Source organism: Leguminivora glycinivorella, chromosome 23 (assembly GCF_023078275.1).
Source record: "Leguminivora glycinivorella isolate SPB_JAAS2020 chromosome 23, LegGlyc_1.1, whole genome shotgun sequence".
Taxonomy (NCBI): domain Eukaryota; kingdom Metazoa; phylum Arthropoda; class Insecta; order Lepidoptera; family Tortricidae; genus Leguminivora; species Leguminivora glycinivorella.
The window spans coordinates 3,745,449-3,763,266 of NC_062993.1; the positions used below are offsets into that span (position 1 = coordinate 3,745,449).

At 37.1% G+C, this 17,818-nt stretch overlaps 2 protein-coding genes across 2 annotated transcripts in view; one reads left to right on the top strand and one right to left on the bottom strand.

Annotated features, from left to right (window-relative positions):
• On the bottom strand, positions 1 to 4,106 carry LOC125238362. Its single transcript, XM_048145665.1, has 2 exons — positions 2,812 to 4,106; positions 1 to 2,431 (listed from the first exon to the last, which is right to left on the bottom strand). The coding sequence occupies exons 1-2, from the start codon at positions 4,000 to 4,002 to the stop codon at positions 1,205 to 1,207; spliced, it is 2,418 nt and encodes an 805-aa protein (XP_048001622.1). The 5' UTR covers positions 4,003 to 4,106; the 3' UTR covers positions 1 to 1,204.
• A 3,492-nt stretch (positions 4,107 to 7,598) lies between these two features.
• LOC125238355 (erythroid differentiation-related factor 1) overlaps positions 7,599 to 17,818 on the top strand; it is a 29,019-nt gene continuing 18,799 nt past the window's right edge. Inside the window, exons 1-8 of the mRNA XM_048145654.1 lie at positions 7,599 to 7,902; positions 9,112 to 9,296; positions 9,724 to 9,832; positions 10,155 to 10,292; positions 13,627 to 13,744; positions 14,286 to 14,832; positions 15,807 to 15,952; positions 16,718 to 17,067. Of these exons, the coding sequence (XP_048001611.1) occupies positions 7,864 to 7,902; positions 9,112 to 9,296; positions 9,724 to 9,832; positions 10,155 to 10,292; positions 13,627 to 13,744; positions 14,286 to 14,832; positions 15,807 to 15,952; positions 16,718 to 17,067 (1,632 nt within the window). The 5' untranslated portion in view covers positions 7,599 to 7,863. The remainder of the gene's footprint in view (positions 7,903 to 9,111; positions 9,297 to 9,723; positions 9,833 to 10,154; positions 10,293 to 13,626; positions 13,745 to 14,285; positions 14,833 to 15,806; positions 15,953 to 16,717; positions 17,068 to 17,818) is intronic.

The window sequence follows — 17,818 nt, forward strand, 5'->3', positions numbered from 1 at the left end:
TGACGAAATAAAACTTATAAAATCTCAATTTATCAAAAAAATCTTGGTAGCAAAATAGGAATAATAAAAACAAATTTAACTTTTTCCTTAATTTTTGTACAAACTTTTCGAGAACTGCTGGTATAGGACACAAACTTAGATGCGAATCGGCTAGTTAGTTGTAGATATTTTTGTAGCAGCAGAAAACAGGGGTCATCCACAAGGTACGTGAAATGTCTAGACTGTAGGTATACATGTGACAATCTAACAATAAAAGCTGGATGCTATCCAGTGGATAGGTGAAATAGAAAATCTAAAATTCGTGTGACGTTTATGGACCGCCCCTTATTATTAGTGCAAAAAAATATTGAAAAGAACTGACATTTCAAAACAGTTCATGATTTAATTACGTATCAGTCGCGGAGCGTCGATACAACTCGATTCCCAACGGGTTCCTAAAATTCTCTAGTATCTGTAGAAGTCCATACAAAACAGATGCCAAAAACCCCTCCGGCTTTACCAATGAAAATTTTCACGCCCCGCCACTGTTACGTATGGCATGTTTTTACTCAGCTACATCTTTAATGTAGAATATCGAGAAATTCATTAACAAATAACGTACAAAGCAACAGCAGTTCCTAAACTAATATATACATGGTGTTTCTATTAGATCCCAATAACTAAAAATGACTGTTCAATTACTTTAACGTGCGTTATAATTAGAGATGCAACGAATAGTTGTTTGGCCGGATACAGGATAGGGATACCGAATATTCTGCCAGCAGAATTTTACCTACAATACCTACAATTTAAGCAGGGAGCGGGCGCGTCGTGCAGGTTTTGATTTGTTGCGTAGTGAACTTCGTGCGGAGTCCGTTTTAAGTGCAAAAAACTAGTTTTATTTTTTTAATAATAAAAGGCTATGATTAAAATTTAAAAGTATTACAACCGTAACTGTTTTTTTACAATTATCTATCCCAAAATCATTCAATCTAAAATAGCACATCCGGTATCCGGCCGGATAGTACGTCACTATCCGGTATCCGGCTGAATATTAAAATAAGGGCCGGATAAGCCGGAAACCGAATAGTAACCGAATATTCGGTGCATCTCTAGTTATAATGCATTCACTTTAATGAATCTTAAGTTAAGCGTAAGTTGTGCAAATTACGTTTTATGCAGATTAAATTATTGGGATCTAATAAAAACATGGTGTAAAACAATTTCAGTCTATTAGATCGAATTGGTCTAAAAACGTGTCATCAACGCCTAAAGCGGTCCCTAAACTCTCTCTAGGCCTTCTGCCTTCAGTCTTTTCCATTTCATCGCAGATCTCCTCCAAAAACTCACTCCCTTTCATCGATAGCACACTACAACTCGGACTTAACAAGTCTGGCAATAACACCTTGTTCGCTGTGAACACGTCTACATTTACTGCGTTAAAATTCTCTTTTTCTTCAAATATTGTCTTTATCTCATCGTCTTTTTCATCCTGAGCGATCACATTTGCGCGTACCTTTTTAAATCTATTTATTATTTTCTCTATGGAACTTGTTTGTTTTATAGGCACTGGAATCTTGCTTTTTGGCGTATCATTGTCGTTGTCTATGAATTTTTTAGAGCACATAGACGCTATACCAGACTCTAAGCTGTTTTCAATGTTGTTTATATTGTCGTTCAAATTGTCTATGATTTTGGCTTTTGCTGGCGTTATGATTATAGTTGGTATCGGGAAATTTGGAGACTCTATTATTGGTAGTTTCTCTCGCTTTGGTGTGTTTTTTTCTTCTAAAGTAGTGATCCCGGAGACTTCTAGGAGAGATGGGCTGCCTTCTTGCATGATAGACAGTTTTCTAATTCTCTTAGTATATTTATTTTCTTTGTTTTCAAACAGATTTGGTGAGGAATGGCATCGGAACAGTCCGTTTTCACTTGAAGTATTTGAGACATTAAAACCAGCTTTAGATGTATTTGAGGCATTGAATAGACCACCTTTTTTGATGATCATGCTAGGTCTATCAAGTTTAAACTTGTGTTTCTTTGTACTACTAGATTTTTTGTGAGTTGAGAGTAGTCTCTGTATTTGCTGTTTCGTAAAGCCAGCAGCACATTCCGCTATAGTTTCATTACTTCTTGCTTGTACTTGTGAGATGATGGACAAGTTATGAACATTTGAAGTTGAGTTCTGTCGGTCATACGGACCGGTTATAAAGTTCTTCAGGAAATCGTCCCTCGGTGCTTGGTACATTAAGGATCTGTTCTGCGGCTTAACGAAAGATGTAGTGTTTGCTCTCCTTAAGTTGAAGTGATGTCTGGTTGTTCCGAGAGGAGTGAGCATGTCGAGGTATGTGTGGTTCTCCCTTTTCATTGAAAGATCGGCCAGATCTGGTACGGGTGGTATTTCGTTGACGTCTTTTAATGATATTGACTGGTTGAATGATAGCGACGATGGCTGAAAATAAGAAAAAGAATACTTTTAGCCCAATAACTTTGAATTTTTGCTTTTCTAAGTTACATTTTCCAACACTGGAAGAAAATTATCATTACAGAACACAAGGGTATACAAGAAACATTTAGTCTAACCTCATCTAATTTTGAAACAATTTGAACAGAACAAAGTTAGTAATAAAAACTTCAAGTACAAATCACATCTATTTTACTGTATTAGTTTATTGCTATTTTTTTATTAGAATATCTATTTAGAATACTGAATAAATAATCACTTTAAAATCTAAAAATATCCTTATTTATTATTTTTTTGTAATTTATGATTGTAAACTGACAGTGTATGATTAATACCAATAAAAAAATAAATCTATCTATCTATCTTACCTCCAAACGAGCCTCCGCATTTCTCAATCTTTCAGTCAAAGCTCTCATACCCTCAACCATCTCCGTATAACTCATACTGCTCTGCTCCAAGTACTTATTATACCTTACTACCTCATCCCCAACCTGCTTGTTCTTTAAAATATAACTCACTGCCACGATGTAACTTCGAATCAAGTTCGGGAAACTTAACCGGTCATTTCTCACTATATTCTTAAGTATATACTTCTGTTGACTGTTCACTTTCTCTTGTAATACTTTTGTATTTATTTCGTCAGTGTTTGGATTATATTCAAGTACGAAAGAATTTTTATCAGCCTCTCCAGTTTGTCTTTCTATTAATTCTTTACTTAATTCCATTGTTTTTGATGCAGAGTTTACAATTGGTGACATTTTGGTGTTCCATTCTGTTTCTAAGCGATCCAGTTCTAGGTCAATGTTTTCAAGCCATTTACTGAAGTATTGAGCAGGTTTATTGAAGTTCTTTATTTCTAATATACTAGATTTAGTTTCTTCATCTATTGAGTTATTTTTCACAAAGCTATCCACTAAACTTGCAACTTTTTCTTTAGGTTTTAATTTAGTTAACTTATCCTCCATGGAAGTGATCCCATTTCGAAATAGCTCAGCTATTCTCTCATAGTTCTTCCTCTTTTGTAAATAGTTTGATAATTTCAGCAAAACAACCTCATTTTCTTTCTCAATCGCTTGGGAAAAGCCTTCTTGATTTTGTGTTTTGTATTTTTCCGTGATTTCCGCGTACAGTTTTTTTTGTTGTTCTTTTTTCATCATGGACTTAAGTGTGCCCTGTACAGCCAATTGGGATAGTTGAAACATAAACAGGGTCACTTTGTAACAAGCTGGATTCACTAAATACGACGACATTACTGGAGACAGCAACCCTTTACTGCTGTAATCTGCTATAAAGCTTGAAAGCTCGTTTCTATAAGCTCTTTCCGTCTTGGTGTCATACAAAGGCCATGAAAACGATGACGCCTTTACAGGATCCACAATAGTGACTAAATAATACGAAAGTGGATTAAACACATTCTGTGTGAGCTTCTCCAACGCATCTTTATTGAATATTTGCTTCAAATCGGAAGGCAGAGGGTGCAACTTGCTAATAATGGAAACATTCAAGAATGTTTCTGTTTTCATCGAGCTCACAAGGTCCCGCTGCGCAGATACAGCCATGTTGACACTTTCTGATCACTATCACTTCTAATCCATGGTAATTACTTAAATTTACCCTGCACTTACAAAATTATAATTATTATTTACGTTTTTTAATCGAAATGAGATATGAGCAAGGCGACTATAGCGACTCAAGCGAGCAAGAGATGCAAATATGATTTCAAATAAATGTCAAAAAATCCGTTACAAGGGAGCGTTCAAGGAGAACTATTCGATTCAATGGTATTGATGGTAATCGGCTTTTATATTACCCAAATATTACAAAAATAAATAAAGAAATCACAAACAAAATGACTATTAATGAAATATTAGCATTTAATTGAGTAATCTTTCCGCATTATTAGACTTACTAGTCAACAGATGTATCGAGTCCAAATTGACTCACAAATGAAATGGTCTTTTAAAACATTTAAAACTGAACGAAGTAGCATTAGATTGGTCAAAAAGAGAAATAAAAAAACAAAGTGTGATGTAAAGCTGCATTTTTGGTATATTATTTAGGGTCCTTGGAGGACTGTGAAACTATGTTTTGCAAGCAAAAAAAGGGTGTGCTTTTTTTTTAATTTGCAAAAAACTGCAAAAATATCGGACTTTTTTTAGTTTTTGTAGTGTCATTTAAAAACTAGACATTTAAGGCAATAAGTTGCTTCGCAAAAGTTAAAGAACATTAAATTTGAAATCATTTGAGTCTACTCGCAATGACGTATCTCAAACAGTTTTTGAGATATGACACTTCAAAAAAGGGTATTTTCCCCCTCTTTATGAAAATTTTCGTTTTGCCAATATTTTGAGACAGATTTCAGCAAAACATATCACGGTATTATATATTTTGTGAAATAAAGTTGTAGAAAATTTAATTAGCTTTCATTTAAGACCAAAAGAGGGCCAGTTAGTCAAATAATCAAATTTATAACCTAAAAAAATAAGATTATAATAGCATAAATCTAGTATAACTAGATCAGAAATCAGTGGTGGAGGGTGATGGCCAAACGGGATAGTTTACGTAATATATATTTCAAGATACGTAACAAAGAAGGCGTTATTATTATTTGGGGACTGTTCAAGTATTACGTAAGCACTATAACAATAATAGGCATTATACGTAAGCACTATAATTATAGGGGCCGAGGAGGTGATTTGCTCTGCTTATAGGGTTTTGGTGATGATTTAGAGCTTTCCTTACTTTTTTGCTGACAAGGGAAATGGGGGGAGGGTATATATTTGTAATAAATTAGCATAAGTAACTCTTGAATGACCCCTTGTCCTTGACGTAGTCCCATTTTTTACTTCCTTCTATACTATTTAAATGAGAAATACTACTATGTATTCTACGTCAGACTTATATTGACTGGGATATAGACCGTGATTACCTTTTTGATTTTGTCGTGCTCCCGATATTTCTAAAAATGAAGAAGGCGGATGCGGGTGTAAATCCGGTCGCATTCACACACGATGGTCTGTCCAAACACACTACACTTACAATGTCACTACGTTTGTTCAATTCTGACTTCACTTACTCAAACAAATCACTGGATTCCATACATTTGATAGTTTGAAGTCATCTTCAATCTCGGTATGTTGTGGCGTTCCGTCGACATTACCATAGAACTAAGCAACTTGACCGTCGCAATCCTAAGCCATGAGGAACAGAGGAAGAAGAAAAGTGTCATTTTTGACTGCAGCAACTTCTTTAATTCTGCAGGAAGTGCGCTTGGTCGGCCCTATCATAACTCTTAATGTATTCAACATGTTTGACGTATGTTGTCTGGACAGTCAGTGGCCTTTTTCACCGCAGTGATATTGATAACTTGACACGCCCAAATCTGTACTTATTTCTAGTGTTGATTTTTAGATGAATAGTGTTTGAGTGCTATTAAAAAATGACCATTTCAAACACAAATTCCAGTGTTGCAAAATATCACTCGTACTCGGCCACTGCAATAGTCGAGCCACATTGGTGTTGGTGTTGACCACTTCACACCAATGAAGGTTTTCCGAATCGTTTTTTCGTCAGGCGGCGATACTGATGTGCCAGGTCTTTCTCACATCAAAATTCAGAATCCAGCAATAATAGTAAATCGCCACTCATTTATTTAGTTCCACTGTTTCAGTGGCAGAGTATGACTGATATTTTGTGACGCTTGTGTTTGTGGTAATTTTTAAGAGCACTCACACACTATACAATCCATCCATCCAGCCATCTAAAATTTAATACCATAGGCAATACACAGATATTAAAAAAAACACACACACTTTAAGATACCTGACTGTCTAGACAACATACGAAACATAATATTAAATACATTGTTCTACACACCTTGCCCCATACAAAATGTATAGAGGGAAGTAACAAGTGGAAGTATGTCAAAGACAAGGGGCCGTTCAACTATTAAGTAAGAAACTGTACAGTAAAATAGATAAAAGACAAAACTTATAACAAGTGTTAACCCTCCCCATTCTTATCTTTATCCATCTTTTGGCATGATGTTTGGCCATCACCCTCCACTACTCACTTCTGATCCAGTTATACTAGATTTATGCTATAATCTTATTTTTTAGGTTTCTAATCTAATTTATTAAAAATATATACCATCCCCGCATTCCCCTTGTCAGCAAGAAAGTAAGGAAAGCTCTAAATCATCACCAAAACCCTATAAGCAGAGCAATCACCTCCTCGCCCCCTATAATTATAGTGCTTACGTATAATGCCTATTATTGTTATAGTGCTTACGTAATACTTGAACAGTCCCCAAATAATAATAACGCCTTCTTTGTTACGTCTCTTGAAATATATATCACGTAAACTATCCCGTTTGGCCATCACCCTCCACCACTGATTTCTGATCTAGTTATACTAGATTTATGCTATTATAATCTTATTTTTTTAGGTTATAAATTTGATTATTTGACTAACTGGCCCTCTTTTGGCCTTAAATGAAAGCTAATTAAATTTTCTACAACTTTATTTCGCAAAATATATAATACCGTGATATGTTTTGCTGAAATCTGTCTCAAAATATTGGCAAAACGAAAATTTTTATAAAGAGGGGAAAAAATACCCTTTTTTGAAGTATCATATCTCAAAAACTGTTTGAGATACGGCATTGCGAGTAGGCTTAAATGATTTAAAATTTAATGTTCTTTAACCTTTGCGAAGCAACTTATTGCCTAAAATGTCTAGTTTTTAAATGACACTACAAAAACTAAAAAAAGTCCGATTTTTTTGCAGTTTTTTGCAAATTAAAAAAAAAGCACACACTTTTTTTGCTTGCAAAACATAGTTTCACATTCCTTCAAGGACCCTAAATAATATACCAAAAATGCAGCTTTACATCACACTTTGTTTTTTTAGCAGATTTTCGTGTAAGATTTGACCGGTCTACATTTATTTTTTACTTGAATAGATTGCTTGTATTTTCTGTGCTAGAAATATATATTTTTTATTATATTCTGCTTTATTGATTTCAAATAATTAAAAAACCTCGAACTTGTTTCAAACATTTCAATACATTAACACACTTTGTAAATAAAGCACATGTCATTTCAGCTGTCAAATAAATGTCACAGGTGTCACAGGACCACACAGGACTCACCACGCGTTACCATGGGTTTCTAATATTCCCCTGTAAAACTTATCATACTATCCTTTTCTAACAAGCCCTGTGTAAATGAAATAAACTGAGGCTTCAAGTGACAAGTGACTGCAGATGAGATATTTGACAAGCAGCGTCGTAAAACGAGAAAAACAATTTGCGTGAAATTCCTTAAAACCCACATAAATTCCGCAAAATATCTTTTTAACGAAAGTGGAAAAGATCGTGTGATATTTTATTTGTGTATGGGCTATTCTTTTAGCTGAAAATGGAGGAGGAGAACGAATATGAATATAAACGCGCAAAGGTAAATACTATTCACTTCATTAAATTAAACGTATATCTAATTTACTTTATATTGCTAGTCTACTATCTTTTTGAATATATCTAGTAGTATTATTTAAAGTATACAAGTATGGCTAAAGAATTACCAACATTTTGTTTTCAATATCAAACTAGAACATTCCATGAATGCTTTTGTATGATGTGGATAAATAACTTCACAATACTCTTTCTACATATTTGACTAATATATATGTTTTCCCCTCACTAGCTCGGAAACACGTGTTTTGTCCTTTAATACCAGCGGGTAAAAACGCATTTTATCCACTAGTGGGTAAAGTAATTTGACCTTGAATAAAGTCAAATTAGCTTCTTTAAAATTGATAAAAGTAGGTGAATCTAGTAATAAAGATGATTTACCACCTGTGGAACTACTGGAAGCAGTGATAAACGCATTTTTTGCGTTGTAGTTTCCTCGCTATAGTGAGGGGAAAAGTTTTGTGTTACACTCGGGTGCAAATTGTATTTTACTTCTCGTGTGTTAAAAAACTCGCAAGTTCAGGATTCTATTCTCGAACCAATTGCACACTCGGCGTTAAAATACTACTTTGCCCCCATGTATAACAAATAACTATTCTCTGTCTAATAAAAACAGACTTTAAACAACTTTAAAGTTCATGTGGACAAAGTTGTAATTGCGAGAGAGCAGCATTACCAAACTCAGATTGTTAGATTAGATGGTTATTTTTTTTTTTTTTGGTTATTGCATCCTCAACAGGGCTTAAAATGGGTAGTTTATAAAAGCCACAAAAGTAACTAAAATTTTGATATTACACTTTCTATGTAGGACTGAATCATATATTTAGATAACAACAATGACTTTGTTGTTTCATCAGATTGTTTCATTATTACTCAGCTTTCAGACAAAAAAAAACTAAATCCAAATCGGTTCATCCATTCGGGAGCTACGATGCCACAGACAGACACACACAGACAGACAGACAAACAGACAGACAGACACACACACAGACAGACACGTCAAACTTATAACACCTCGTTGTTTTTGCGTCGGGGGTTAAAAACAACAAAGTAAATCAAAGAATAAGAAAAACTACACAAGCAACAGTACTTTTAAATGCAGTGAAACCCAGATTCTGACTTCCATGACCTGTTTCTAGTATCTTAGGAAAACCTTTAAAGCTATTATACCTCTAATTCAACTTTCTTTCCACAGGACCGCAGCCCTTCCCCTGGCATCAAATCCACAGCAGTTGTCAAGTACACAGCGTTCCCGAGCCCGGTGAGCTATGCTCGGCTGCAATGTAATACGGACTTGAACCTGCCGCCCTCCAACTGGGGGGCCGCTATAGACTCGTACGGGCTGAAGCAGATATTGACGGGGAGTACTCCGTTGTCTAGGTGAGTTAGAGTTTGTTTTGTAGTTTTTATATACATTTTTCATTTCACATGTACGGAAAGAAAATTGCCCAAACACCTTGTGCTTGTCCGATAGCCCTCGTGGACAATTTGGATTGTAATGAAATTAAATGAAATTAAATTTTTAATGATTTTTTTTACCATAATTGCTCACAGTAGCTCATTCTCCTTGCGTTATCCTGTCATTCGCCACGACTCATGGGAGACTGGGGTCCGTTTTGACAACTAATCGTAAGATTTGGCGTAGATTAAGCATTAGTATTACGAAACGACATTCCAACCCAAAGGGTAAAGTAGACCTTATTGGGATTAGTCCGGTTTTCTCGCGATGTTTTTCTTCACCGAAAAGCGACTGGCTAATATCAAATTACGCACGTAATAAATATTTAAATAATGTCTATAATTGCAGTTTCCGCATGGCGCATATGTTTCCCGACTGCGTTGGCGCTGTAGACGTCATTTCGGGTGCGGAGTGCATCAAGAAACTGCTCAAGTTGCCCTACCAACCTAACGGGACCGTAAGATCAACCTTATACTTGTAGCCTGAAATTGAATAAATTTCAACTCACGACCTCTGGATCGATACTCCAGCGCTCTGCCAACTGAGCCACCAAGACTTCAACCAAGCCAGCGAAATTTTCCACCACCATGTTTCGAACCTGGTTTCGAAATCGAACGTCCTCTTTTCTAATGTAAAGGATGAAAAAATGAAAAAAGTTTATTAAGTATATAAATTAACTGTGTTCTGAGGGACACAGGAAACCCTGTGTTACGGGACGCAGTTTCGCACTAGTACCTTAATCTATATTATATATCTATCTGCATTGCATTTTGTTGCAGGTGAGCATGATGGTGCACCGAGTGGAGAACACGCTTCTCCTGGATGATTTCGACGTTTACGACTATTTGATGAAGTCAGAATGGGGCTGGCTGAAAGACTTCTTTTATGAGAACATCTTGAAGACTATGTCGGAAAAGGTAAGTGAACATGAGAGGAATAAATAGAAAAAAAAATGCCCGTGTGGTGACGAGTTAAGAATTTCACCACCCCCTTTCTTCCCGTGGGTGTCGTAGAAGGCGACTGTGGGATATGGGTTAAATTGTGTCATAGGCGAGAGGCTGGCAACCGGTCACTGCAATGTCACAGTTTCGTTTTCTTTCAACCCCTTATTTGCCAAGAGTGGCACTGAAACCTGAGTAGTTTCATGTGCTCTGCCTACCCCTTCATGGGACACAGGCGTGATTGTATGTATGTATGTATGTAAAATAAATGCATAATTATTTCTTTAATTGTCATTTAATAACTCAGCTTTCAGACAAAAAAAACTAAATTTAAATCGGTTCATCCGTTCGGGAGCTACGATGCCACAGACAGACACACACACAGACAGACAAACAGACAGACAGACAGACAGACAGACAGACACTTCAAACTTATAACACCCCTTAGTTTTTGCGTCGGGGGTTAAAAATTGGAGAATTCTAGATATGGCTTTATGCCATTCAGGGATCTGTTTGCAACCACGAGAGAGGTCTGAGTACTCTGAGTATAGCTTGATGTAGTCTACCTTTTTATTTTTACATGTATATAAAATTTTACGGATTTTGAGTGTTTAGTAAAACGTCCCACTTTGTCGGTTACCATTAGCAGGGGCAGCTCACTCCGCGATTCTATCGACGCGCTACAAGTACATCAGGGTTGGCGCGCGTTCTCACGGAACGCTCGTTCGCACTTTCTATTGTTGCTTTAGGTCGTGAGATTTTTTAAGGTTCATATGCGATGTCCGCGTGTGGAATGGCTAATAATGCCTAGTTAAATAGACATCATGAATAAAATAGGACAATCTTACACAGATCTCAGTCCCACGGAAAAGTTCAATAAGGCTTGTGATGTTGGGACTTAAAAAAAAAAAATACTGTATATAGAAAGTACCGAAGACAAATATAATAGTACTTATAACATTTTATATGAGTATTAATTCGTTTTAATCCATAAGCAACCCTACCGTCCGACGCTGCGCACGTGCGGCTCGTTTCTTTGTTAGAATTGTGTAGGCATTTAAAAAGGCGGCATTTCGTGAACATCAAAGCAGTGGACCTTCTGTACTTGTTTGTTTATTTGACGTTCATATGCGCATTGTAATATGCCTACTTGAAAAAGAAATATTTCATTTTCATTTTCTTTTTTTTTTCATTTTGTACTATTATATAATCTGTGCTATTAGCGAGATTTACTTGTATCTTTGTAATAAACTGAATAAGCGGCTTAGCAATCGACAAAGTGGGAAGTTTTCCCGCCGTGCACACTCACATATTTTTGACTGAAAAATGTGATTTATTTTGAAGTAAAAAAACCGGCCAAGAGCGTGGCCCGAACGCTCAGTGTAGGGTTCCGTAGTTTTCCGTATTTTTCTCAAAAACTACTGAACTTATCAAGTTCAAAATAATTTTCCTAGAAAGTATTTATAAAGTTCTACTTTTGTGATTTTTTTCATATTTTTTAAACATATGGTTCAAAAGTTAGAGGGGGGGGGGGCACTTTTTTTTCCTTTAGGAGCGATTATTTCCGAAAATATGAATATTATCAAAAAACGATCTTAATAAACCCATATTCATTTTAAATACCTATCCAACAATATATCACACGTTGGTGTTTGAATGAAAAAAAATATCAGCCCCCATTTTACATGTAGGGGGGGTACGCTAATAAAAATTTTTTTTCTATTTTTTATTTTTGCACTTTGTTGGCGTGATTGATATACATATTGGTACCAAATTTCAGCTTTCTAGTGCTAACGGTTACTGAGATTATCCGCGGACGGACGGACGGACGGACGGACGGACGGACAGACAGACATGGCGAAACTATAAGGGTTCCTAGTTGACTACGGAACCCTAAAAAAACAGTAAAGTATTTTGGCCGAAAGCCAGCGCCCGCCAAAATAGTGCTCAAATTCTCGTAATGTTATGTCTCGGCTTCGCTCGCGTTAGAAAGAGACAAAAAGTACCTCTATGTCACTCTCCATTCTCCATCCCTTCAACTATCTCCACCTAAAAATCATGCCGATTCGTCGCTCCGTTTTGTCGTGAAAGACGGACAAATAGACAGACACACACACTTTCCCATTTATAATATTAGTATGGATATCATTGAATACGCCGCTCTTTGTGTAAACGAGATACCGCTCTACAAATTATATCATTATCATCATCATCATATCAGCCCTTTATCGCCCACTGCTGAGCATAGGCCTCTCTTCTAGTACGCCACTTATCCCGGTCCTGGGCTAGTCTTATCCAGTTGTGACCCGCTATTTTCCGGATGTCGTCGACTCAACGAGCTAACGGATGCCAGGCACTTCTTACATATGTTAGCGGCCACCATTCCGTATAATTTTAGTCCACCTGCCATCACTCTGCCTAGGGGCCGTCCATAAATTACGTCATCGATTTTTTTCAGATTTTAGACCCCCCCCCTATAATCATCCTATCGTCATATCTTAATGACCCCCCCCCCTTCTCCCAAAATTGACGTCATTACCAGTTTGACAAAATAAAACATTGCAGATTTGAGAAAAATAGGGTATTATTGATTAAAACACTTGGTTATAGAATCATCTTTTATTATTTTTACTTTGGCAATAATCATTGATATAATATAACTACTTATTTTTTACTTTAGTTAGTTATTTTAGTATTGTATGCGCCTTAGCCGCCTCTCACATTTGCAGTCTCACTTACTAGGTGTGCTGGAAGAAATTTCTTTTTAGAAATAATCTTTTTGTACGTGAAAAATAAACTATAAATAAATAAATAAGAATGACGTCAATTTCGAAACACCCCCCCCCCATCTATCATTTACCGTCATCCGCAGACCAAACCCCCCCCCCCCTAATTTAGAATGACGTAATTTATGGACGGCCCCCTAGCAACATGTCCTGCCCAACTCCATTTTTAACTCCCGACGCAAAAACGAAGGGAAGGGGTGTTATAAGTTTGACGAGTCTGTCTGTCCGTCTGTCTGTCTGTCTGTTTGTCTGTCTGTCAGTGTGTGTGTCTGTCTGTGGCATCGTAGCTCCCGAACGGATGAACCGATTTAGATTTAAATTTTTTGTCTGAAAGCTGAGTTAGTCGGGAGTGTTCTTAGCCATGTTACATGAAAATCGGTCTACTATGTCGCGGGCGGGGGTTTTTTCAAAATTTTAATTTTGTGGTTATAGGTTATAGTTTGGTAATAACGAAACCTACAGTTATATAGCGACATCCTACTCGCACACTCGATAAGTAACATTATTATTGTCTGTACTTTCAGGAGCGAATGAGTTTAACTCCTCCACCGACACACAACGCACTGCAGCTCACACACAAGTTCCTGTCACACAGCGTCTGTGTACCTGAAGCTAAGGGGCCTACACCTGGGCCCAGTCCTGGTAAGATCTAGATCTCTTTAGGATCGAGTAAATATATAGAGAGTTACTGTCAAAGTAAAATGTGTAGGCACAATGTATAGACTGCGATCTCTCTACACAGATTTAAAACTTTTCAACATCAGTTTGGACAATTTGGCCCATATTCTTAACTTCTTCTTCCAGTGCCATCTCCTACCGGAGGTTGGCTATCATAAGGGCTATACGGACTTTAGATGCAGCCGCGCGGAATAATGAGCGAGTGCTTTGATTAAACCATGATCGTAGATTTTTGAGCCAGGAGTTACGTCGTCGTCCGGATGATCGTTTCCCTTGGATCTTTCCCTGGATTATGAGTTGAAGGAGTTCATTCATTCTTAACTTGATATTTGCTAAAATGTCAAATATTTATATCAGCGCCATCTAGGCCACCGTACCTTTTTATTTACGGTTCCGAGGTACGTTTTTTTCTTCGACTTTATCTGTCTATAGGGATCTGTATATTTGTATGCCTTTGGTATAGGTTAACCAAAAATTTTACAAATTATGTGTTTCTCTCTTCAAGGACCATACTTGCCCGAGCCAGAACGTTCAGAACCTCCCAACGAGCACCTCTACGACCGAAACGTCCTCTGGACCTTCGAAGACATCCAAATGCTCATCGGGAGCGACTTGCCTATCTTCGGTGACAAAGACAGACCCTGTGTCTCACTCCGACTCAGAGACGCTAGAGAACCGATCAACGTTCTAACCGGCATCGACTACTGGCTTGACAATCTCATGTGCAACGTCCCCGAAGTACTAATGTGTTACCACTTAGATGGTATCGTTCAGAAATATGAACCGATGAAGACCGAAGACTTACCCAATATGGAAAATTCTAAATTCTCACCGAAGGTTGTGCGAAATGTTGCTCAGAATATACTATCCTTCCTGAAATATAATGCAACGAAGGCAGGACATACTTATTGGTTATTTAAGGGGCCGCATGATGATGTGGTTAAGCTGTATGACTTGACGTCTCTGTGCCCGGACAGTTTGGATAATCCGTTCACAACTCCCGTTGCTATGCTGCTGTATAGGGTGGCGAGGAATATGAGATTGACTAATAGGTAAGTTTTTGTGTGACATCAATTACCTTGTTATATTACCATGTAACGAGTATGCTAACGATTCCGAGTAGAATGAGCTTAATTATTCCAGATTTGTAAGAATTAGGTTTTTAAAAAGATACCCATACACAAAAGAAAAAGTAACCAATTCAATCGGCGGCCCAGAATCGAACATGGGATTTCAGCTTATTTGGCTAACTTCTGTACCACTAGACCACCCGGCCCTGCGTAACCCGTCTCGAATTCTCTGATGCTTTTTGCAAACTTAAACGTTGAGCAATGTCAAATAATATGCTTGCGAATCCGCTACTGAAATACGGAGAGAGAGAGATGGTGCTGCCATCTATCCCATCAAGGAGACAGTCATATTAAATATATTTTTATTTGTGTTTTTAAATAAGGTGCTGGTGCCTAAGATTACCCTATTTTTAAGGATCCGACTTTAAAATTGATACTTTTGCATGAGCGAATGGGCTTGAATTACCTGTGTCCATGACTGTTAGCACCATAAACAAAACTGCAAGTTCATATTAGAAATGAGAAAAATATAAATGACAATATTGTTTTCCGTTCAATTCGACACGTCGTTAGGTTCGTTATCAGGAACCACACTGTATACCTATCTTTTAGTTAAATTCGCAAAAAAAATTTTTTCATCGTTTTCATACAAAATAAATGAATTAATTAGTGTGAGAGACCCTTAAGAATAATATTCAAGTTAGTGTCAAGTGATTGACGGCACATGTCAAAACAAATAACAATGGGGAGTGGTAAAGGCTGTCACACACGTGTTCAGTAATTATTTTTATTTTTTTATTAACTCGATAACCGTAAGAGTTAAGACGCTAGTTTCTTAGAGAAATTAATTGTATTTGGTCTAAAGAACCATCCCTTAAAGTTAACGGAATTCAATAAAAACAAGGTGTATATTTAGATAAGCAGTTTACTTCAAAATATTTTACTTTTGTTTCTAGATCTCGTCATGTAAGGCAGTTGTTGGAGCAGGCTATAAACCTGCTAAAAGTGGAGAGGTACCCACAAATAGTGGCGTCTTCACACTACATGTTGGCTGACTTGTACGTACCGGCGACCACCAACCCCGCTTGCCCGGATTTTAAAGGTAGGCATTTTACAGTACAATGGTGGCTACTTTCTCGCACTAGTGTGCAAAATAGTACTTGCCTATATTGAAACTTTTGACTACCATATGTCAAGTAGGTATGAATAGGGAACTTGACTGTACTTAAAATAAAATATTTTATACCAATTTCACGACGTGTTTTAGACCATTGAGGTATAAAATTGAAGCATAGAAAATTTTGCGAGTTTCTGCGCGACTTCCGCAGCTCAATTGGTTAAGAGCAATGCACGGATTGCGAAAGTTGCGGGTTCAAGTCCCGCCGGAGGCGTATTTTTTTTTTCATTTTTTCCTTTGATATACAAATATGAATGACTTTTGGTAGTCAGTGTCTAGAGTAGGCAGGTGCCTCAGTGTCGCGATTTCAAGTCTCGCCCGATGCAGTTTTAATTCTCAATATTAGCAAAGAGGATCGATATAGAGAGTTACTGTCAAAGTAAAATGTTTAATCACAGTGCATAGACTGCCATCTCTCGACACAAGTTTAAAACTTTTGAACCTCAGTTTTGACAAGTTGGCCCATATTGTTATCTTGATATGTGTTAAAATGTCAAATATTAACATTAGCGCCATCTAGCCGAGCGTTCCCCAAAGGTGTAACGCCATCTAGGCCACCTTTTTCTCTATTGCTTTGAGGTACGTTTTTTTCTTAGATTTTATCTGTCTATACGGAGTTACATATGTCTTTGATATTAGTTAGCAGTAGTCTCGCCCAAATCTAAATTTCAAGTTCTTATTTGATTTTAGATGAAAGTTCAGACTCAGAAAGCGAAGATCCGGACTTCGAACCAACCGAAGTGACATCAGAGCGAGACGTAGATAGCGTGAAAGATGAGACGGAAACATTCAACGACATCGACGACAGTGGTGATAAAAACGAAAATGACAGTGGTGATAAAAATAAAAGTGGTGATAGTGAAAATGGGAGGGATGCTAAAATTAGTGATGATAAAGTTGGGGATGGTAAAGTGAGTGATGGTAAAGATGGTAAAAGTGAGTGTGGGGATGGTGATGGGGAGAAGGAGGAGAAATCTTTGGCGCTGCAGATGAGAGGGTTGGCGTTGAGAGATATTGGGGATAAAATGAAAAAAGAAGAGGTAAGTTGACGGTTTTCTTATAGATTAGACTATATTAAATAAATAAATAAATATTATGGGGCATTCTTACACAGATTGACTGAGTCCCACGGTAAGCTCAAGAAGGCTTGTGTTGTGGGTACTCAGACAATGATATAATTATATTATATACATAGAAAACATCCATGACTCAGGAACAAATATCTGTGCTCATCACACAAATAAATGCCCTTACCGGGATTCGAACTTGGGACCGCGGCTTAGCAGGCAGGGTCACTACCCGCTAGGCCAGACTGGTCGTCAAACAACACGTAAAAATACATATAAAAATCAATAAACTGCTCCCTTTTTCTAAGCCTATAGCTAAAAGATATAGAAAGGAATTAATTTTGGGCCCTATGTTCTTTTCTACTTTATAAAACACTAGCTTTTGCCCGCGGCTTCGCTCGCGATAGACAGGGACAAAAGTAGCCTATGTCACTCTCCATCCCTTCAACTATCTCCACTTAAAAAATCACGTCAATTCGTCGCTCCGTTTTGCCGTGAAAGACGGACAAACAAACAGACACACACTTTCCCATTTATAATATTGTATTAAGTATTAAGTATATATTAAGTATGGATGTGCGGTAAATGTCATCGAAATTAGTTAAGCAGCATGCGTTGCGAAATAATATACCTCCAATCTAATGTGTAATATTAGTACATTATTTATGAAAAGCATAAAACACATCTACATTATAAATGGGCTTACTCTTGGCCACGGGCTAGC